The 22,068-nt window shown below is 39.4% G+C and overlaps 2 protein-coding genes across 2 annotated transcripts; one reads left to right on the top strand and one right to left on the bottom strand.

The window, feature by feature from the left end:
• Positions 1 to 391: 391 nt before the first annotated feature.
• LOC114520082 (papilin-like) lies at positions 392 to 13,355 on the bottom strand. The gene is made up of 20 exons (XM_028540286.1): positions 13,185 to 13,355; positions 12,714 to 12,768; positions 7,399 to 7,487; positions 7,001 to 7,046; positions 6,801 to 6,900; positions 6,361 to 6,497; positions 5,917 to 6,043; positions 5,714 to 5,794; positions 5,376 to 5,533; positions 5,157 to 5,292; positions 4,757 to 4,886; positions 4,135 to 4,336; positions 3,577 to 3,747; positions 3,248 to 3,427; positions 2,890 to 3,072; positions 2,651 to 2,795; positions 2,160 to 2,504; positions 1,788 to 2,024; positions 1,330 to 1,602; positions 392 to 1,095 (listed from the first exon to the last, which is right to left on the bottom strand). The coding sequence occupies exons 2-20, from the start codon at positions 12,765 to 12,767 to the stop codon at positions 917 to 919; spliced, it is 2,973 nt and encodes a 990-aa protein (XP_028396087.1). The 5' UTR covers position 12,768; positions 13,185 to 13,355; the 3' UTR covers positions 392 to 916.
• A 2,546-nt stretch (positions 13,356 to 15,901) lies between these two features.
• LOC114519994 (mitochondrial intermediate peptidase-like) lies at positions 15,902 to 18,823 on the top strand. The gene is made up of 3 exons (XM_028540189.1): positions 15,902 to 17,330; positions 17,488 to 17,970; positions 18,410 to 18,823. The coding sequence occupies exons 1-3, from the start codon at positions 15,971 to 15,973 to the stop codon at positions 18,685 to 18,687; spliced, it is 2,121 nt and encodes a 706-aa protein (XP_028395990.1). The 5' UTR covers positions 15,902 to 15,970; the 3' UTR covers positions 18,688 to 18,823.
• The last annotated feature ends 3,245 nt before the right edge of the window (positions 18,824 to 22,068 follow it).

Raw genomic sequence — 22,068 nt, 5'->3', positions numbered from 1 at the left:
ATGCTACGGGCTCAAAAACAGAAAAAGAGTTCAATGTTTATCTACATCAAGGTTGCAATCCTTCTTGGGTTAGGTTGGGCATCCAGTTTCATCGCTGTCCCTTTTGAAGAGTTTTCCTATGTCTTCATCGTTTTGACGACATTTCAAGGAGTCTACATTTTTCTTGCATTCATCTGTAAAAAGAATGTACTTCTCTTGTATAGGAAACTACTCTGTCAGAAAAGAGAAACCCTCCGTTGCACTGTGCAGTGAAACTAAAGTATTATAATATTGGGCATCGCGTATGTAAGACCAGGGAAAAATAGGATTAACAAATACCCAACCATTGTACCTCACTACCTTATCTGTTACAAAAGTATCGTGGACTAGAATATACTGTGTACCACACACAACAGAAATTTTATTTTAATTCTGTATTCTTAAAAATAAACAAACGACCCTACATAGTAAACTAAAGAAGTCAAAATTTTATTTACATAACGTGTTCTGTTATTTCCTAAAATGTATGAGTAAACTTAGGTCGGCAAAGCTGCAAATGAGAGGTTTATTTACTGATACAAAACACTCCGTTGGAAAAACTTCTTGAATTTCCAATACAAGAATAGAATAATTTGCAACCGATGAGCCTATTCAACTCTTAGTCAGCGGGTTCCTCGGCTAATCGTGTCGTGTCGGGCAGTTTCAAATTCAGCATCGTCGTCCATGCGTGGTCATTAACCAAATATTTCAACTGTTGATTGATAACGTACAATAGCCAAAAACTGTATAGAATACTCAGTAACATATGATATAATAACTATAATTATAGAGAAACAGTTAATATATAATATCTTCATTTGAAAACAGCAGTTTAACATGCTAAACTGATTCAAGATTCCTAAATTTAAATTTTCACTATTGCCAAAGAACTGTTCTCTCAAATACCCTCCAAACGCCTTCCAAGGTTATTCTTTGTCCGACAAGTCAAACAGCAGACTTTCTGGTAGTATGGTTTTTCACAATATCCAGCGATCTTGCCCACCATCGTGCAGTCTATGAATTTACCCATGTCTCTGCAATTCCCGTTCATGAGATCGTTCAGTCGCGTCTGCTCGTCTGAAAATAAAATCAACATCGTTGATTGTTGAGCTAAAAATGTCAGTGCATAAGAATAGAGTTTAATTTCGGCTGGAAATGTTGCTATGAGATGCTTTGGTTGGGAATCAGAAAGTGATCTTTGGTGTGCCGCTCACTGGATCAAAAATCTTCAACTGGGTTAGGTTCCTCTCGTTATAAAGTCCGTAAAAGGTGAAAACTTTTTTAAAAGTAAAAATATGTCTTGTTCATTACCTGGCATTACATCAAGCATCATGTGCGCAATTCTCTCTCCATTCTTATTGGTCGCTTTGCAATCATAGTTCCCATGATCATCTAGGGTCGTCGATCTTATGTATATTTCCCGGGACGTGACAGTCATTCTTGAAGTTCTCTGTAAGCGCAGCGGTTGACTGTTTTTATACCACTGTACCGTAGGGCGTGGTCTTCCGCTGACCTTACATTGAATCCGAGCTGGTTCACCTTGCTTCACGGTAAAGCCCAATGTGATTTCAACGTGCGGCGGTGCTGGAAATATTGAATACAACTACTGTCAGTACTTATGTCATTGTAGCTAAACAAATTTAGGAATTTCATTCTAGATCGAATGTTATTTCAAAATTCAAACGAACACTGTAGGACGTTTAGGAACTGACATTTTGGGACTTGTAGAGTTGTAGTGGCTTCTCTAAAGTGTGAATAAAATCACTTACTTAAAACACTGAGGTAGGAAGGTTGTGAACGGCGTGATATAGCATTATTAGCCACACAAGTGTAACTGTCCTCGTCCACTTCCTGCACTTGAAGAATGCTTAGGGTTCCATCTGACCCAACTTGGAAACGCCTCCCAAATACAGACACGTCGAGATTGCCTTTGAGCCAAAAAATTTCTGGTTTCGGGTTGCCTGTGGCCACACACGGCATTGTGATGTCGCTTCCTACAACAGCCTCTAAAAACCATGTAAAAAAGGTTTTTAAAAACAACGAAATCCTCACAAAAATCTTCTGCTAAAGAGTTTGGATTGTGCCAACCATTCTGGTATCAAAAATTTCATTTCATTCGCCTATGGCAGCAAAATTCTCACCCATATTCTCTGGTCCGCGAATAATCTCTGCTGGTTTTGACATGCCATGTATACCATCATTATCATTATCGATATTATCCGTCCGTCTTGTTGGGAAAAGTGTGGTGGATAACCGTCCTGGTACCTTTCTGGTGGCTTGTGTTGGTTGCCTGGTAACCGGTGGGGCTTGGGTCGTCGTGACGATTTGGGTTCGTTGCGTTATAATTTGTGGTCTTGTGGCTCGTCTCGGGGTCTGAGGTCGTGGTGTGGAAGTTGGGTTAACCAATGGTCCCTGGGGTCTTCTTTTGGGGCGTGCTGTTTGAACTGGTAATGTTTGTGGTGTTGGAACTCTCGTTGGGTTAGATCCTACGAGATAATTCAGTCAGAGAAAGTTAAGTACACATTTCCTTGATTCTTCACTGCACTAGCCAACTCCTCTGGTTCCAAGTGGGCTAGTTGGCAAGTTCCTTGGCTATCAGTGGACTAATTTCACCATTTGAGGCATTACCCACCTCCAGGACAGTCGACGAGGTTGCAAACATCCTCGGCGGGAGGTTTGGTACCCAGATCACATGACTTTTCTGTTACATCCTCTTCGCTATCGGCGTAGCATTTCACATTACGTAACCTTTTTCCTCGACCACACGAAGATGAACACTAAGAGGGAAATCATTTTGAAATATTCACCTTGCCGTTACTGTGGAATTGTTTAAAGTCATATATGACACACTAAACCTATTTTGGAACTTACTGGTTGCCAGGACAACGCAATCCATTGCGTGTAACAGGGTTTAATGACACATTGTTGTATCTTTTTCATCTGTGGCAATCCACGACATCTTTCGTTTGAAAGAATAGTTAAAGTCTGTGGTTGACGCTTTACGCCACAGAAGACGTTCCTCATTTGAATGCCTTTGCCACAATTTGCAGTGCACTACAGAGAGAGAAAGAAAATTCTTTTCACGGGAGTCGTCGCAGAAACCAGTTAACTGGGGAACTCTACAGCGGTCAGATCGAATCAAATATTTGTGTTAGCATTGAAGAAACCAGAAGCTGAGCTTTCTGGAGAGATTGAATAACTAAAACATGATTTTAAACACTCCGCTTACCTTGCTCCACATTGATGCATACCACATTGCAGGACAATTCTCTGTGTTATTGCAAGGTTTCATGATACTTGGCTTGTTATCCTGGTTACAAATATAGTCGGGATACCTTCGGGCAGTTTGCGACGAGCTTGCGCAGTAAACTGGCCGAGTTCTCATCCCTTTACCGCAAGATGGACGACACTAGAAATAAGATTGACGTTCTCTTGATGATTTGCGACACAAAAACTATCGTTTTGTTTGCTTCATGATGATAAACAATCATAGATATGTATTGTCTCATGCTCAGCTTTTCCTAGCCGTGTTCTTCTAGTCAGTAATCATTCACTCACCTCTCCCCATTCCCCTGTGACCCAACGAACCGCACAAGGTGTTTCATTGCATTTCTCCTGGTTACGCGGTCTGTTGTGCTCTGGACATCTGTCGTCACTGATGAGGTTGTCGTTGATCTCCATACATTGAACTGAACGACTGCGAGTACCTCCGCCACATGACGCACTGCACTATTGAAAGAAAACGAAAATGATACGTGATCTCTGTACGATATAAATGGTTTTAAATAAGCAAAATCATCCCTAAAAGTACGTTTGAGAGAGCATATATTTCTCATGAAGGTAGTTCAGACACAAACTACGAAAGTTTATTGTAGAATACTACCTACACTAGATCACTACGTTTAAGATATCTTTCTCAGCTAGTTCAGACACAAACCACGACAGCTTATTGTAGAATACTACCTACACTAGACCACCACGTTTGAGATATCTTTCTCAGGTAGTTCAGATACAAAACACGACAGCTTATTGTAGAATACTACACACACTGGACCAACACGTTTAAGATATCTTTCTCAGATACTTCAGACACAAAATCATTGCAACCAATCTTACCTGCGACCATTCTCCAAGTTTCCATTTTGGACATTCAGGCAATTCAACGCATTTTCTTTGAGTAATAACTTTGACACCAGGACATAATTTTTCATTCACCATTTGTATCCCACTTGGCGTGTCTTTTTCACAGTGGACACGTCTGACCTGCGTTCCTCGCCCGCAACTGCGGCTACACGGCGACCATGCACCAACAAACCATCTTGAAGAAATTGAAAGATGGTTTATTAGAATTGCATTCCTACTGACTAAGCAACCGTTGTACTTGATGCTTTTCTTGTCCTATGTAACTATTGCGAGGCACTATAATTTGATCATCACTGCCACTAGCTGCTCCTTCGAGATAGCATGAACCAATCAAATGCGAGAAGTATATCGGATTAGCCAATCAGGAACGCAATACGTCAGCAAGAGGCAAGGGTAGTGTTATACCCTCCTTATAGCTCACTTATAACTAGAAACGACATAACTGAAAAGATATTTCCCGACTTTTGTGAATATATACGGCCTATAACTTGCCACAAAGCACTCTCAAATGCTCTGCCTTAACCTGTTTCCTCGTTCAATCCTAATGTTAATGCATTATCATTACAGGAACGAACATGTCACTGGAGAAAACTACCTTGGTGGACAATGATGAACGTTGCAAGCAGCTTCTTCGGCGGGTTTTTGATCTGCATTACATTTTTCATCGTCGATCTCAACAGCCGTGTCGCGATCCTGAACGCAATACACTTTGCGGGTTTTCGTGCCTGAACGTAAGTGAAAAAGTTTTGATTTTCCCACACATAAACTAACTAAAAGAGCCCGATAAAATAACCCGAGATGTCATCAAATTCTGTGCTGCCGTTAATGGAAAGTTGAACCTAGTTGCAGGTTAACTTGCAGTAAGGCTAGGTTTAACTATAAAGCTGCTCTCATTAGCTGGCGCTTGTTTTCTTTCAAAAGTTTAAACACAAAGGAAGCCTATTTATCCAGTTAAACGCTTATCGATTATAACATAAACAAACAGTATTTATTACCTCCATTACAACTCTTGTCACAAGGTCCATATTCATCGACCCTCCACGAGTATCTTATCATGCTGTCGACAACTTGCTGAGATTTCGGGACAGAATATTCATAACTAATGGAGACATCTTCGTTCCTCAGTAACAGCTGAAAGATTTTAATTGTATGTTAGGCATAACGCAAAATTGCAGGATCCGCATTAAGTAATCTCAGCTATGTTTACACCTCACCGCAAGATAGAGTGCTTCAGATGTTGGTCCTAAGACGTGAATGCTCTCCACTCCTTCGTTCTTCCGATAATCCACGGCGGTTCCCGCAGCTTTATATTTGTAAGGACCTCGAATTCGACGATTGCCGTTGAAAATGTACGCATCTTTGGTTTTCAAAGCTAGAAATGCAAATTACAGATGAACTGTGAAAAATATTAACACGGGTTTTTCATGGATTCGGACGACGTCCTTTTGACAAGGCCTAGGACCTACAGGTGGTCAAGGTCTAGGAGAAAACATCGGTTCTTGACTGTATTTGTGCTGGGAAATACATAACATAAACCTTCCTCTGTCCCTACCAAGATAGTTTCCAGAAGCGGTATCTTCGCTAATGAGAATATTTGTCGCCCCAGTCGGTATCTCCAAGATGTCCACATAAGCTAACAAGAAAAAACAAAAAAATAAACTTTGAAGTCGCCATGAAGAAATTTCTGATCGAAAATAATTTCACAGTAAAAGTCTGGCATATCTTTGCGATGAGAATTTCAATCCTTCATCCTACCTCCGAGCCCAGTTGTTCTCTTCTTGTAGATATTCTTGATCGTTCTACAGTTAATTCCTCTGCCATTGCAAACACGACACTTGTCTTCTTTTGCATCAGACCCAAGGATCAAGTCACAGCCTGCTTTCTTTGAGAAGAAAATACAAAGTTATTTTCACTGCCTCTTGGCTAGAATTCAGGTCTCGTTTAGGGGTTTTTCTTTCTGCAAAACACAGTTGTCGGCTTGTGCATTATTTCAGTAACGCGCTAGTTTTTTTCCTCAAATCAATAGAGTTGCTTAGAAAGACAGTTCATACGTAATTTTCAACCCAAAAGTTAATCAAAATGTGGGTCGTTCCTTGTTGGATTACTGGACCGGTTAGAGATGATATTTATCTCAATTGCAACGGAGAACAGTTTCGAAATGATTGACTCGTGCTGTACCAATAAAGTTTGAATAATTACCTTACAGACCCCATCAACACACATATCATAGGATCTATCATAACAACGTGTTCCATCAACGACTTTTTCTTTGAACGTGCTGAAGAAGAAGTGGTTTTTTGGCATGCAGGTCAGCGAACAAGGATCGGTAAAAGTGCCTGAAAATAAAAAAGATTACTTGAAGTCAATAAAATATCACAACAACGTTGTTGATCAAATGATTCAGTGGGGACTTAAAAGAAGCAAATATACAAGAAACTCGCTCATTGGATAATTCTGAGTCTGACAGTTCTGACAGAGCTAAGGAATGAACTAATCCGAACTTTATTAATTCTTTAAATGTTCTCAAAGTGACAGCCAGATAGCGTTTATCATTGCTTGTAAAGACCACTGAAGCACAACTGCACTATAATTGCTTAGTGGAATTGGAGTAAAGAAATGATTATTTCTGTAATCGTTACCTGAATAAGGAACCCATTCATATGTTTTATTTTCAAATGGAACAGAGTTATACTCAGCACATTGTTCCTTGCGAAAGTCACCATTGCCGTTCGGACAATCCTAGAGAATCAAAAAGCATCAACATTATCCATTATGATGTTTATCACAATATACTGTACTTTCCTGGGGCACGGTAAGAATGTGTTTAACCTTATCCTACCTGGATATTACATGACCTGTACGTTTTGCTCTCGCCAACACAATTCCTGAAAGAACCCAAGATAGTTTTAGAAGCTATTTTACAGCACTGCAAGGTGGATGGATGAGTAAATTATTTCTAGCGGTAGTCTGTGTGCAACGGAGCTTTAGTAGTGCCAGTCCAGGGAAGAACAGGCGTTCGTATTCATCCTATCTTGGTAAATGCAAAGCCATGCATGCGCAGATCTCGTTTATTTTTTTTATGTTTGAAACTTTCTCAAACACCCGTCGGGTCTCAAAGTGTCCACTAGGCAGGTTGTTTTTCCTCAGGCGTAAGGAAATAGGATTAACGTTTCGCGTCCAGTCGAATGATATCATGTTCTGGTGACGCTGTTGCTTGTACACGCAAAGACTACTCACCCTCCAATGCATGTGCGTTCTTGAGATGTAATACCCCCTCCACAAGAACGAGAACACGCTGACCACTTCCCCGACTCACTCCATTCGCTCTGACAAAGAGACGAACAAAATCTTGTTGGCTAAAAATAGTCTCAACTCTTTCAGTCTCTCAACTTGCTTGAAATTGAGTGGAAATACAATTTTCCTTCTAATTTTTGGGCTTCGCGTATTTGGTCAGACGGACTGTTTCTCGGTCAAAGATGTTATAAATGTAAAATGATTTATTTGTATTTTAGCTACAACAATATTTTGATTCTCGACTATGGGAGAAATTCACTAAATTGTTGTTTTTTATTTCAGAGAAATACCATTCGTTCGTTTTACTTATTTCAAGCAACTAATTAAACCAACTGCATAGCATCTTCTAAAGATGACGTGAAGCTCATACGCTAGTTGCATGTTTTTATAAAACAGACTCGAGATCAAATTGCGGCCTGGACTGAAACTGAGTATATATCTCCTTACAAGACATAACAGAAATAAGTGTATCAACCTTTCTTGAAACTAGCATATTAATTGCATTGTGAAAACACACAAGGTCGTTAGTCTATGTTTGATGTTTACCCATGCCTCGTGTGCGTCAATATTTACTTTAAAAACACTTCATCCAAACCATGAGCATCTCATATAGCCATAAAAACAGGATATTATTATTCTTGGCTGACTCGCAGCGTGTCGACTTCAGTGTCGCCGGCTGCATGCGCAAGAAGTTACCCGAGTATAATTTTTCAAAAATGCCCGAAGATTCGCAAGAAACGTTTGTCAAAATGAGAGAATCGATTCACCACTTTGCTTCACGCTACAGTTAGCAAGGCAACTTCAGAAATATCGACATTATGTAATATGTAGAGAAGCAAGGAAGAAGAACGCTCAAATTTCTTTTACAAAACTATTGTGTATACCAAAGAAAATGATCCTATTTTTCGCTTCGAACAATTACAGATTAAATGGCCTTAAAAATTAATCGATGCCTGTGAAATGCCCTTTCCATTGAAACAACTGGTTCGTCTTAACGGAGAAACACTGCACATTTCATGTTTGTTCAAACCAATAAAGGCAAAGCTTCTTTCCCACTTGAACTCTGCAGGGTGGAAAGGTTACATCATTGCTATATATTAATTGTAAACCGACACCTTTCATGCAAAGAATCACGAAATATCGCAGTAAGAACGGAACTATTTCTCAATAGGAAAACGGGAAGGAAGGAAACACAAGCTGCTGTCACATTACATAAACCTTGTAATAAGAATATATATTTATATATCTGCAGCCTGAATATTCTTGTTTTGCTTGAAAAGTTCGAGAGCTCAACACAGAACCAGAGAGGTAAACAATACCTCCTTTAAAAACATGGTTGCTTGCTTTAAATCTACAGGTTGCTTTATTTCTTTCAGCTTGTTTATTATTTTTGCTTGCTTTCAAACAACTGAATAAGCAATTATATTTACACTGTCTGCGTTTCTGTCAGAACTCGTAAACCGAAAAAACAGATGACAATCCCGACTGTCGCCTTGTAAACACACATAACACGTTCACCTCAGATATACGCTCAGATATATTCCTCAAAATTATCCCAAAAAGATTCTTATCGATTGACACTTTCTGATATCAGTAAAACACCCAGGGTTATTGAGATATCATGGCGCAGATTTAGAACTTCCAACAAGTGGTAATGTGGTACGTCTAGTAAGGTGGCCAGAACTCTTGGCAAAGACAATCGAGAATAAGGAGTTGCCAGCCCGGTTGGACACTTGTATTCACCTATTAACTCCTCTAAATTGCCTATCTCTGCGGCCTGTTTTTTTCCCTAATTTTCCGGAATAACTCGAGCAGTGGAGTATATGTAACGACGCGTGTTGGCACGTCCCTAAAAAACCTGTTATAAATCTTTGTAAAGTGAAAGGTATTCGCTAAATCGGGAATCATTGTTGTTTGTTTCCCGTGAACAAATAATTATAATTAATTATCATATTCAGGAAATATATACGTGTTGCTATATTGGTTATCGTCCACGTATTTTGAACAAATATGATGTTTCCATGCGTTATAAACTGCGTCTGCATATTGCGCGTTCAAATATTACCTCTTGCGCGTCAATATTGCTACAGCCCGTTTGTCGCATGTTTGAGCTAATTAGAATATTTTGCGTGCCGCAAAAATTCGCGTGAAATAGCTGGATTTGATGACAAGGGTTGTTGGCAGATTTGCCAGATAATTATGGGCGTATATTGGTATTTTTGTGGATTAATATTGATTCCACTCAAAATGAGGGTTCATGATTTGCTGTGATATTTTCTCATCCGATTAACTCCCAAACGAAGCAAATTTAATGTTGTAATTTAAAATACAGAACGTGCCTTGTGAATAATGTTTAAAAGTGTCAGCGATGTTTGCTTAGCGGCCTTTTATTTGCTCGGACAATACCTTGTTTTGATCAAGTAAACAAGATGTTTCAGAAATCTCTGCTGTTATTCTATGCATTGAGAAATACATGCACAAAACTAATTTGTAATCGATACGTGACATTTAGCAGATACACAACGCAGAATTCTCTTAACATGTCGTTGTCTAACGAATGTAATAAAATACTTTCGTTTGCTTCATACTTTACACGTCTGTCAGGCATTTTCAACTCATTTCTATTTGTGGCAATGAGATATTCAAAGATACGAGAGATATAGACATATGTGTACATAATATACACCAAGTCAGTCAACTCGGTCTACAATTTTTCCCACATGGGCAAAAATGACAATTGTTTTCAACGTCAGATATTTTGGACGTGGATTTCAAAACAGCCGTGAATGGCCACCTAGCTCGGAGCATGTTTTGGCATAATTTTATATTTATCATTAATCAAGCAGTCAGAATTTCAACACAAGTAATTGTATTACATTCCTTTTAAATATATATTGGATCAAATAGTCTGCACCTGCATTCATCAAAGCTATTCAACTTGTTTCAACAGGTCGCTCGAGCGATGGCCCGTTTTGACTAAAAACGGCGGCGCACAAGTGTTCATTTAAACCGTCATCAAACATGTATATTAAAAGCGCATTTAGACCGTTTGTGTTTGCGCGCGTTTAATGCTAATGCATGTGGCAGTTGCAAATGTGTTGAAACAGCCTTCAGTATTAAGCTTTTTCGCAAAGCAGTGCGCATGGTGGCCAAAGTGCTGTTATTGATTTTCTCGAGTTAAGAGCAAGGCTCGTGTCGAGAAACGAAGTTACATGTCCAGCATCAGTTGTATTAAATGGTACTTATTCTAGACATCAACTATCCCGCGTTCCTTTGGTAGACAGGATCGCAGGCTAGACACCACCCACAACTCAAGTCCTCAGGCAGGAATCAAGCCTTCACCTCTGAGACTACGGTGAAATACGCGCTCCACTACGAAGCTACGAGAACGTCGCTTCAAAGAGCAGAGACAGCGTCGATCGAAGAGTGTCTTGTCCTTAATTTAGACGTTTTTAATACAGACCAAGCGATATGAATTTTTGCGATTACTGAGAGCGTTGATCGTATAAACAGTTTGTTAAGTGCCCCAAGGCTAACTGACGTTTGTGTAATTAAATCCGTACTGTACAATCGTGACAGAAAATGTCTGTGTATTAAATGCTTTTCACTTGTATAACCGCAGGTAAGATCTATGAAAGATAACCTAGTATTTACATGACGTCCTATACAGGGATTTGTATTTGAATGTCCGCAGTACCATTGATCCCACGAACTACTGAGTCCTCTTAGCTGATCGTTTAAACCCTAGACTCATGTTGGATTGCACGATTTCCACCATGAATACCTCTTATTTTGTCTGCTCGTCGAGTGCCCAACATTTGGGCAAAACATGTTCCATATCCTCTTACAGATTTCGACATTATTAAACAAATGCTTTCAAGTACACAGCTGCGATAGCATCTACACAAGATAACCTTTGTACACTAATTATGATATCAAACTAAGGGCCTTACACCATGGCGCCATTACACTAGTCTAACTCAAGGACCTTCTCTGATTCTTTAAGTGTTATCGTTCTACTCGTTAGTCGTGTGAACTTCTTTGAAATATTTACAAGAATTCAACTCAATCTGAACGTTTTCCTATCCGATCAAGTTTTCTAGCAGGGTTGTAATAGTAGATCAGAGATTTTACACTCGATTTTACATTTGTCAGATACAAATCTTCAATACACATGGGGTCTTTTTGAAGCAAAATGTAGCCGGGAGTTCGTTTTCAAATTGAGATCAAATGGTGTGTTTTATTGGGACGAATTAGTAAGGTGAAATTGTGGCCGTACAGTTGAAAGACTTGAATGATGATCTCTTATGACAAGACGAAGTGTTCACAGCAATCATCGCAGTATTCACAGCTGGAGGAATGCATGTGGTGGTAGCCATGCACTGCCTCAAAACTGATTGCTTCCTCCACTTAAGCCGTAACCAAATTAGGCTTTTTTTATACAGAAATCGTCTCGATGTGTCCTGAATTCGATGACTTGTTCCTGGATAAACTTGCAATAGCGTACGCCATATACTGCTCAAATCTATTTCAAGAGATGATTTGATCAAGTTGAACTTGACTATCATCGCCCAGCAGTTACATCGCCAAACGGTTTGCCATTAACTGTGTTTGCGCAGTTGTTCTATAGCGACTGGGCTCAAAGCCAACAATGATATGTAATAATTTGAGTTACAAGGGTTAGGCGAACTCTAACCTCCCGAATTATTTTGAATGTTTCCACCAAAGGCCGCATGAACATTACGGGTGTGTAAATTATGAATCGAATTTCCGAGAGATGAATTTTCGAAAATGCGAGAGATGTTTGATCTTACATTTTACTTGGTGAAAAACTAATTCAAAACGGATTCATCTTTCTCCATTGATCGACCATCCATTCGTTGGTGCGAATATTTCGTTCGCCGAAGTTAGAAATTATCTACATCTTATAGTTATATAAAGCAAAAATGAAGTGCAGAAGAATCGTTCGTGTTTGTTAATTTGTGCGTATAAGCCATATAAGATGATCTAAACGTAGTGAATTCTGTGAATAGGAATCCAACAATCGCATCGTGATTGACCAATCTCATGTTCGCTTGAGGGTGAACTGATCTGATTGCGAAAACTGCAAGACTTGTAAGCAATCCGATTTTAACCAACGCCATGTTACTAATGTTTCACAAATATTTTAGGCGCATAAGAAACGCATCATTTGGTTTAAATGTTAGATACAGTATGCCTTCTATACAACACAACTGCGAGCTCTACAAGAAACTCACCTGCGTCTCTGATACAGCAAGAACAATTACCAGTATGGGGTAGAATAGCTTCATCCTGCGAAGTTAAACAAGAACATTATTTTAGCGTTATCGCAAACCCATTTAACACCGGCCATTTGCGCAAAGAATGTTCCAGCGATTGCGCGAGACGGGTCAGTTTAGCGCGCAGGTTTGACGGTGTATATACATTTTTTAGTAGCCATACGGTGAGGAAATCTTGTTGACAAGGCTTGTCAAAATAGCAGTTAATGGCTAAAGATTCTGCCTTGTTCGAGGCTTAATAACTCCGATACGATCTACCCTGAATACAATACTCTCATTTAACGCGAAAGTAAACGATTATTACAAGCACGCTTCTTGCACGTTCTCCATTATCTAAAGTACAGATTCATACAAGGAGCAAAAAGTCTGCGTTGTATCGCGTGAACGCTTTGTATAACACTTGTATTATTACAGTTAGACATGACATACCTTTCGAAAGGATTGTTGGTCCTTTCTTAGTGTGTCCTTTCTTGAGCCAGGCCTTTGAAATCCACTAGATGAAGAAGGGTGCGTCTTCGCTAAGACTGATAATCTTAGTCACCAGGCTTGATGAGAAACCTATACTCACAGTGTAAACACAATACAGACGCGTTGATTAAGTTTCTGTAAATAACCAGCTTTCAGCGTCGCAATTCATTGCGTCAATCAATACCTACCCGTGGTCTTAATTACCGACAATACATTAAATTCTTTTAGTGGATCCCAAGGATAATTTAAGTGCCTCTTTCCTCCTGGGGAACTTCATGTAGAGAACGCAAAATGTTCGAGGTAATCCTGTTCGTATAAAGACGTATGGACAAAGAATTCCTTATAAACGAGCGTATTTTACTATGCGAATTCCGCAAATTTTTGAATGGATACATATTATAATATGCCTCCACTTCAAACTCAATCATCAAGATACATAAATGACCTTTTCCCCAACTGTAGATTTTTTACTGTGCATTTTATGCAAATATATACACATTTCCTTGGTGAGTGTTTTGTAAACAAATCCTAATCAGACGCGTTTTTATGAGGAATTTGGGCTTAGCCTGTCGGCGGCTTCTTTAACGCAATCGTACATGTGCGTGAAATTATCATAAGATGCGTTATCTTGGCGGGCCTGAATATTTTGGAACAAGACATATTGCGGCCATTCATCGAATGTTATCTAATCTGGCACGCGATCGTTTGCCGAAACCAAACATCTCAATTGTATTGAACCGTTTACGGAGTTATTAATTCATAAACACAACTTCATAGAGCTGATCATTAAAAATAAAAGGCTGTTCATATAAGACGTCTGCTGTCTCTGGTGGGCGTATTCACTGAGTCACGAATTAGTCTTTCTCCCTTGTCTATTTTTTCTGTTCTAAAAACGTTTGCGGCTCTGTGGCAAGTTGGTCTAAACTAAACGGATATTAAATAAAGCACGAATTAATCTTGCTAGTCATAGTGTATCCATGTTGATCACCGTTAACGTAGACCTATTTTGCTACGAATGACTTCGTAGCTTATCAGAGTTACTCGCTTTACGATTTCATAGAACGACAGCAGTCGATGTGCTGAGCCATGCCAGCGTGTTGGGAAGACTGCAAGTGGTCATTTCCTTACCGCGAGCAAAATTTTCTTCAATCCAAAAGTAGTATAATTAACTTATTTCCGTGCGAGTATCAATTCTCAAGCGTCCTTCACGGCAGGGAGTGCTAGCTAATTATTGCTGTCGGCTCTATCGTTACTCCCGAAGGCTGATATATCAGAACGAAGTCCGGAACACCCGAGTTAACTTTGAAGGAAAGAGTGCAATATTTATCCTCTTTCTATAAAACGACTGCTGCCGTGATTACGGATCGATTGCACTGATGATGCACGAGATATAAAGACCCCATTTGCATTTGGCAAATACACGCAGTATTATGTCACGTTACAGTTAACTGTGGTCACGTATATATCACGTATAAATTGAAATTTAATGATGAGTTTTAGTTAAAAAAACATCTAAGCATCTAACTGTCTAAGCTGTTATCTGTTTTAAGTACTTTATCCCCATTTTTTCACGGCTTTTCTTCGATGACAATATCCTTCACTTTGAAAATTCTTTCCAGCTGACGAAATATCGAAGAAACGCGAGAAACGTTGACGTGATCCTGTTTTTCCCCAGTAAGGTTTGAAATTTTATGATGAAATTTTGGATATACAATTAGATTACACAGTATACTCAACCTTGGTAATAACGAATTAGTGAAGGTAGAATATTCCAGAATACGGTATACTAGACCATGGTCGAATATACGGTATACCGTTTTATAATTATATTCGAACATAATCGAGTATACCGGAGAATGGTGTACGGAATATGGTATACTCGACTGATAGTAAAAAAAAATAGTCAAGGTCTAATATACCAGTATATGGTATACTGGATCTTGGTTGTAAAGAATAGAGAAGTTCGGTGATATATGATTTACTCTAGAAATGTATTTTTAATTTAATAACAATACTCTCGCCATATCATCAGAATTAGGCAACACATTGACACAGGGTTTTAAAGTTGTTTTTGCATCTTCTTCAATATTCTGTATTTCTTCCATAAGCTTGACCATGTTTTCCGTATCAGTTGCTTTTTCCTCCAAGGCTTTCGCGTGCTCTTCCTTTTTTTCCAACAGTTTTTTGGTGAAGGACTTTCGGAGGGCTTGCAGTTGCTCAACATTCAACTTTTCCAGATCGTCTTTTGCAAATGCTAATATTTTACCGTCCGGAAGGCTCTTCGACATCAATTTCCTTACAAACCGCGCGCTTTTTGACCGCTTACGTCTGATGTTGTGCTGCAGGAGTTTTTCATCGAGTGATTTGTGTCCGAGGGCTGATAAAACTTTCATACAAGCCGACGTTCTGGGGTTCAGCGGCTCTGTGTTTATTTGTGGTGTACAACTCTTGCATCTATAGCTAGGATTTCCAGTAATTTTCTCTTGCAGCTGCTTTTCTTTCATTTCCATCATCTATTTTTTTAATTTTTCGAGGAATTTTATTGCGTCATGAATGCGGATGGCAGTCTTGTCAACTGCTATGCTGCGTGCGAAAATAGCGCGAGAATTATTGCGATTAGCATATTTTGCATGATTGCATGTAACGACGCATGACGCATCACGTGCTCTGGTCCTCGTTCCAAAACAATATGCAGAAGTAAAGAAGATTTTAGAAACTTGTTTGTTTTGATAAAAATATCACCAAGAATGATGTCTTTATGTACTTTACGAGGCAATATCTTCAAAAATGTTTTTATAAGGGGAGGGATTTTAGGATCTACGGCACTTTACGGAAAGAAGACTGTTTCAACTTTGGGACAATTGACGAATGCTTTCGATTCCCAAGGTACAAAGTTTATTTTGCCTAAAATCACAGGTTTATTTGGGGTGCCTGAACTGTACGATAGCTCTGGGTTTACTATACTATGCGAGAAAGCGTTAAACGAATCGCAAGTCCTCGTGGAAGATGCGCTGTGCTTGGCAAACGAGATAAAAGCTGGAAAGAAATCTGTTGTGGATTTAATAACGAAATTTGATCATTTATCAAACACTGTTTGTAATGTTGCTGACTTGGCAGAATTTGTCAGGCTAACTCATCCAAACAGTGAATACCAAAAATCAGCTGGTGAAGTCAGCCTCGCTATCAATGGATTTGTTGAAAAGTTAAACACTAATGTTGAGTTGTATCATGCCCTAACGAGGTCGTTAGGAAGTGCAAGTAGTTCAGAACTTGATGAAGAAAGCCGACATGTTGCAGATTCCTTGGTATTTGATTTTGAACAAAGTGGCATCCATTTAGATGATTCCAAACGAGCTAAGTTCGTTAAACTTCAAGATCGCGTCTTGCGTCTTGGGAGTCAATTTGTTGCAGGCACGTCAGCACCTACGTTTTTCCCAAAGAAGTTTTGGCCAAATGACGTTAGACATGGTTTTCAATCTGACGATGAATATATCCAAATAGATGGTCTCTGCTATGATTCCCCTGATCCAAAACTGAGAGAGATTGTATACAAGGCCTACATGCTTTCAAATCCGGCACAGTTGACCATTTTGGATGATCTGCTTGAAGCTAGACATGATCTAGCTAAGCTGGTTGGTTTCCCCTCATTTCTGAGCCGATCTTTACGAGGAACCATGGCTGACACACCTGAAACTGTTCAGGAGTTCTTAACAATTTTAGCCGAAAGGATCCATCCTTTAATAAGCAAGGATAATGAGCTGTTGATGAACATAAAGCAAGATCGCAACAATAATAATGTTGCTATCATGCCCTGGGACATACAATATTACACTGGTCTTGCCAAAGCACAGTCGTTGCAAAATTTCCCAGTAACTCTGAGCGAGTATTTCTCATTAGGGACTTGTATGGAAGGTTTAAATGTGATATTTGAGAATCTTTATGGTATCACTCTTGAGCCTACGGAACCTGATCCGGGAGAGGTTTGGCATCCTTCGGTTGTAAAGTTGACTGTGAAACACGAAAATGAAGGAATTCTCGGATACATATATTGTGATCTTTACTATCGAGAGAATAAAGTTCAACAGGACTGCCATTTTACAATCAGAGGTACAGTATGAAAGCTTACTGAAATGTATAATCTTTTAGTGCTGGTGGACTTATCTCATCTGAGAACTAAAATTCCCTTTAAGAAAAGGCAGACTATTTTATTGCACACAGAATGGTTTAGTTAATGGTCCCAGTTTAATTTTTTTGTGCATGATAGGTGGTTGTCAACTTCCTGATGGTTCGTATCAGCTTCCAGTGGTCGCTATTGTTTGCAACTTTCCTGTGCCGCAACAACCGAAAGCAACATTGCTAACACATGGTATGATTGAAAATCTCTACCATGAGATGGGTCATGCGATGCACTCCATGCTTGGTAGAACAAAGTACCAGCATGTTACCGGCACCAGAATGACCACAGACTTGGTTGAAGTACCATCAATCTTGATGGAATACTATGTCTGGGACCCCACCATACTAGGCAAAGTCGGTCGGCATTATCGTTCTGGTAAAAAACTCCCAGATGAGGCTGTCAAAAAGTTTTGTCAATTGCGAAATTCATTCTCATCGCTTGAGATGCAAACCCAAGTGTTCTACTCCATGGTGGATCAAACCTACCATGGTAAACACCCTCTTGGTAAAACAACCACAGAAATTTTGAAGGATTTGCAGACAAAGTACATGTCGACACCATATATTGAAGGTATGTAGTTAAATGCTGATGTAATTGTCTGGATAAGGAAATTTGTGGTGCTGTAAAGTGGTAGATATAGAATTAATTTGAAGGATTTGCAGACAAAGTACATGTCGACACCATATATTGAAGGTATGTAGTTGACTGCTGATGTAATTGTCTGGATAGAGAAATTTGTGGTACTGTAAAGTGGTAGATGCAGAACTAAAATAAACAGCAAGTGAAATGATGTCTTTTTAAATCATGCTTGGAATTAGAAGTTGCTGTTCAATGCTGCTTCCTTTCCTCTACAAGTCAGCCCTAGTCTTGTGCTTTGGAAAGAAATATTTATGAGCTGCTTTGGAACGCTTGTTGGTCTTTGATTGAAAGCAGAAGAAACCTTTTTTAAAATATTAAGTGAAGGTTGGGGTGAAGTGACCCTAATTTAGGTGAATGATTTTGTTTTTAGGAACATCCTGGCAGCAAAGATTTTCCCATCTTCATGGTGGGTATGCTGGAAGATATTACTCTTATTTATGGTGTCGAGCCGTCGCTTCCCGTATCTGGAGGAAATGGTTTGTTGCTGATCCTTTGTCGAGAGAGGCTGGGGAGAGATTCAGAAACACGTTCCTCAAATACGGCGGTGGACGGGAACCGCGGAAACTGGTTGAAGATATGTTGGGGCAAGAGATTTCGGTGAACGATCTGGTTCGAGCGTTAGAGAACGAATTGCATGCGATTGAATAAGTGTTTGATAACTCATCAAATCCTACTTATTTTGAAACAAGAGTTCGTGGTAAACATTGCTAGTGTCTACATGTACATATTTGTAGAGTAAACTTTTTTATCAATATATTTATATGTTTTATTGTAACTTTGATAAAATCACTAACTATACAAGATACATTATCACGCGTGGTTGAATTTGTCTTGATTCGTTTTGTTTACGCAATTTCTTCGTTTTCTCGAAAAACGCTCCTGCGTGCGTTTAGGGTGCGCTGTGGATGTTAATTACATGACGTAACAGCACACGGTCACTAGATCAATGCTCGACTATGGTTACAGTATATTAGGGACTGTGTTTATCTTAGAATATAGACGGGAATTTTGACAAGGGGATTATAATGGCTTAGTATATTGGTAAGTGAAACATTTACAAGCAATTGTCGAAAAAATCGACGAGTTTTTCGGGTCTTTCTGACGGTTAGAGCAGATCAAAAACAACAAAACTCATTGCTCAAGGAACAAACCATTTTAATAATCTCCTGTCAGTCACATTCCAGTTTTGAGAATTGAGTTTTTTCTCTCGAAATTTTCACCCCAAATATTCATAGCCTCCGAAGTCAGAGACCCAGATTTGTTCAAGATTTGAAGAACGACGATTATATTTCACGTCTTATTGAAAAGGTGTATTGTAAAACGTCAAGTTATTTAAGAACGGATTTTTTTAGGTACAAAATGGACTCAACGGAGAACAAGGTAGAAAACGAGACGGAGAAGAGCAGCAAGAGCTCAGAAAATGAGACGATAGCAAGCTCGACAAAAAGTCATTCTGTTGTGAATCCCATCGCGCGGATAAAACAAGACAACTTGAGAAACACAAAGTCATCGCCACATCGCAACGTCGAGTTACATCACACACGAAGTTTCAGCGAAATATTCCATCTTCATCCTTCGCATACCGATGTGTCCAGCATTACCACGTATCCCAAGCCTCGGGCCATTACGGATCTGCAACACGAAGTACGCCGGCCGGAGAGTGTGCTGGAATTGTCGGATTTACCGGCGTCAAGTGATGAGGATTCCGAGGAGGATGTCATGACAACGCAACGAAGGGGAGACGAAGCGATGAAGATTTTCCTGGAGTCTAATGTCAGCATTCCCCTCGATGGGAATATGACGTCATCGTCTTTATCACAAGATACGTTGGATTCGGATATTGCGTCAGAGAGCGAGCTCATTGTTGGAAACTGGGAGCGAGAAATGAGAGGTATGTTGGTCTGTTGTTGTACCGGAGATATATAACCCTTGAGATGTAGCTTTCATTTTAGGTACTTCAGACACAAACTACGGTTGCTTGATGTAAAAACTATATTGAGGTTTAACAAATCATGGCGTGTGAATACAATCCTATATATTTTTTCCACGCTTTCTTTCTTTGCTAAACCTCGCGATCGCTTTGCTTTGTGCTCTAAAAACAGATTAATTCTTTAGAACAAAACAAAGTAACAATCAACCGAAAAAGAACATTCCAAAATGTAACAAAAACGTTCTAAAATGTAGTTAAGATAATTGTTGCAAAAATGTATCAAGCGTGGGAAAAAGAACCTTTCGCAATGTGTGAAGAACATTTTCGTGTGAAAAGAACTCTTGCGTGCGAAAAGAACGTTTTGTGTGGGAAAAGAACCTCTTCGTGCGCAAAGAACGTTTTGCATGGGAAAAAACTTCAGCTACAGCGTTTATTGCGCAGAAAAGACAGTAAATTCCTAACTTGTGGACCGTAACTAACATCCTACTGCAAGCGACTACTCACAAAGGCTGCCCTACCTCCGTTTATGATGCAGTATCTTTCACGAGCTACGATCTTCGTCGTCTTTTGATGGGTGAAAACCACAGTCACATATTCACTAATATCCAACTTCCTTCCTAGAATCCATCGCATCTAATGGCTCAAGTTTAACGAAGCGTTTCCTAACTCCGTCGGGACAACTTCTCTTTCGCGAACACCAGGTGGACTCCATGTTGTTGGATACAAGACGTTTAACGTTAACGCCATCGAGCTCAGATCGCCCTATGAGCCCGCTGGCCATGAGGAGAAGCGGTGAAAATGTCAGATGTGATGACACGAGGAATGAGAGAAGATACATGATGGTCAGCGATAGTGAAAGTGATGATTTTAACGAAGGTAAAGGTATATAGAACCTCTGTTCACCAGTTGTACGATTGAGATTTTGTCGTCAAAGTTCAAGCTGATGTTATTGTTCTACAATTGTTTTTTAGAACACTTACTTGACAAGAACGATGAAGATAGGGAGATGCCAAGACCACGCTGTGGTTGCGGTCCCAGAATCCAGGTAAATTAAAGCTTGTTTCTATCTAAGACAAATAAAGTTGGTTCAGTTAAGAATCCATTTTGTATTAATACTGGATCAATAAGGGATCGCCGCTACTGGGGCATGTAACTACAAGTAACTGATGAAAATTTCCAGTACAAATTGGATATCCATTTCACCACAGGATTTAAAACAACTTGTACGTAAATGTGAAAGGCAATGCGAAGAATTAAAGGACAGAAATAAAGAGCAATACGATGAAATTAAATCTTTACGAAAGGATAACGTCAATATGCACAAAGAACATAACCGCCTTCAGGTAAAAGAATAGAGTCAGTTTACAGAAAACGAAGCAACACCCAGGCATTATTATATACAATCCAACTTTGACAATGATTTTATAAAGTTACAATGTTCTACTAATTTCCATAGGTTGTTATCAGAGAATGTCACCAGAACGAGGAGAGTTTGAAGGGAAGTATTGCGTTGCTTTCAAAAGAGAAAGACGTAAAAATCGTGGATTTTGGTCGACGGATCGAGCAGCTTGGAAGCAATTTACAAGACAAGAACTCAGAGATTGCTCGGCTTCAAAACACTATTAATAGTCATGTACAAACAGGACAAAAGTATGTCAAGGTTATGCAGGATATTCATAACGAAATATGTGCATTGTTCAAAGCTCTAGCGAAGGAACTTGGATTTGATGATAAATTTGAAGTTGATCTGGACGAAAATCCGGAAGCCATCGTTGCAATGTTGAAAACACGAAGGCAATCTCTGTCCGAGGATCTTAAGAAACATTATGAGCATTTATCAAACAAGGATACCGTCGGACAAATTCAAAACCGCATGAAACGGGATTTTCAGGAAATATCAAGTGGATTTAAGGAAAATATATCGAAAATACAAAAAGCAGAGAAGGATTTAGGAACAGTTCTCAAGCGTTCTGCCAGTTTGGAAACACTTTTAAAAGAAACCAAACGAAACCATGCCAGGAGAGAGGACGTGGCTGTGTTTCGGGAAGATGACTTGAGAGCTGACATCGAAAATAAACTGAACGAATTGAAAACAAGAA

This window comes from Dendronephthya gigantea, unplaced genomic scaffold (genome assembly GCF_004324835.1).
Source record: "Dendronephthya gigantea isolate DGI-Jeju-01 unplaced genomic scaffold, DenGig_1.0 000015F, whole genome shotgun sequence".
Taxonomy (NCBI): Eukaryota; Metazoa; Cnidaria; class Anthozoa; order Malacalcyonacea; family Nephtheidae; genus Dendronephthya; species Dendronephthya gigantea.
The sequence above is the reverse complement of the archived record's forward strand: the minus strand, read 5'-3'. Positions and strand labels throughout refer to the sequence as shown.

Bases quoted from the DNA above. Each gene is read 5' to 3' on its own strand.
- LOC114519994 (XM_028540189.1), top strand. From the start codon at position 15,971: ATGATGTCTTTATGTACTTTACGAGGCAATATCTTCAAAAATGTTTTT. The intron at 17,331-17,487 runs GTACAGTATGAA...TGTGCATGATAG, and splicing joins CTGCCATTTTACAATCAGAG to GTGGTTGTCAACTTCCTGAT. The intron at 17,971-18,409 runs GTATGTAGTTAA...TTTTGTTTTTAG, and splicing joins GTCGACACCATATATTGAAG to GAACATCCTGGCAGCAAAGA.
- LOC114520082 (XM_028540286.1), bottom strand. From the start codon at position 12,767: ATGAAGCTATTCTACCCCATACTGGTAATTGTTCTTGCTGTATCAGAG. The intron at 6,044-6,360 runs GTAATTATTCAA...TTCTTCTCAAAG, and splicing joins GTGTTGATGGGGTCTGTAAG to AAAGCAGGCTGTGACTTGAT. The intron at 3,073-3,247 runs GTAAGCGGAGTG...CTCTCTCTGTAG, and splicing joins ATGCATCAATGTGGAGCAAG to TGCACTGCAAATTGTGGCAA.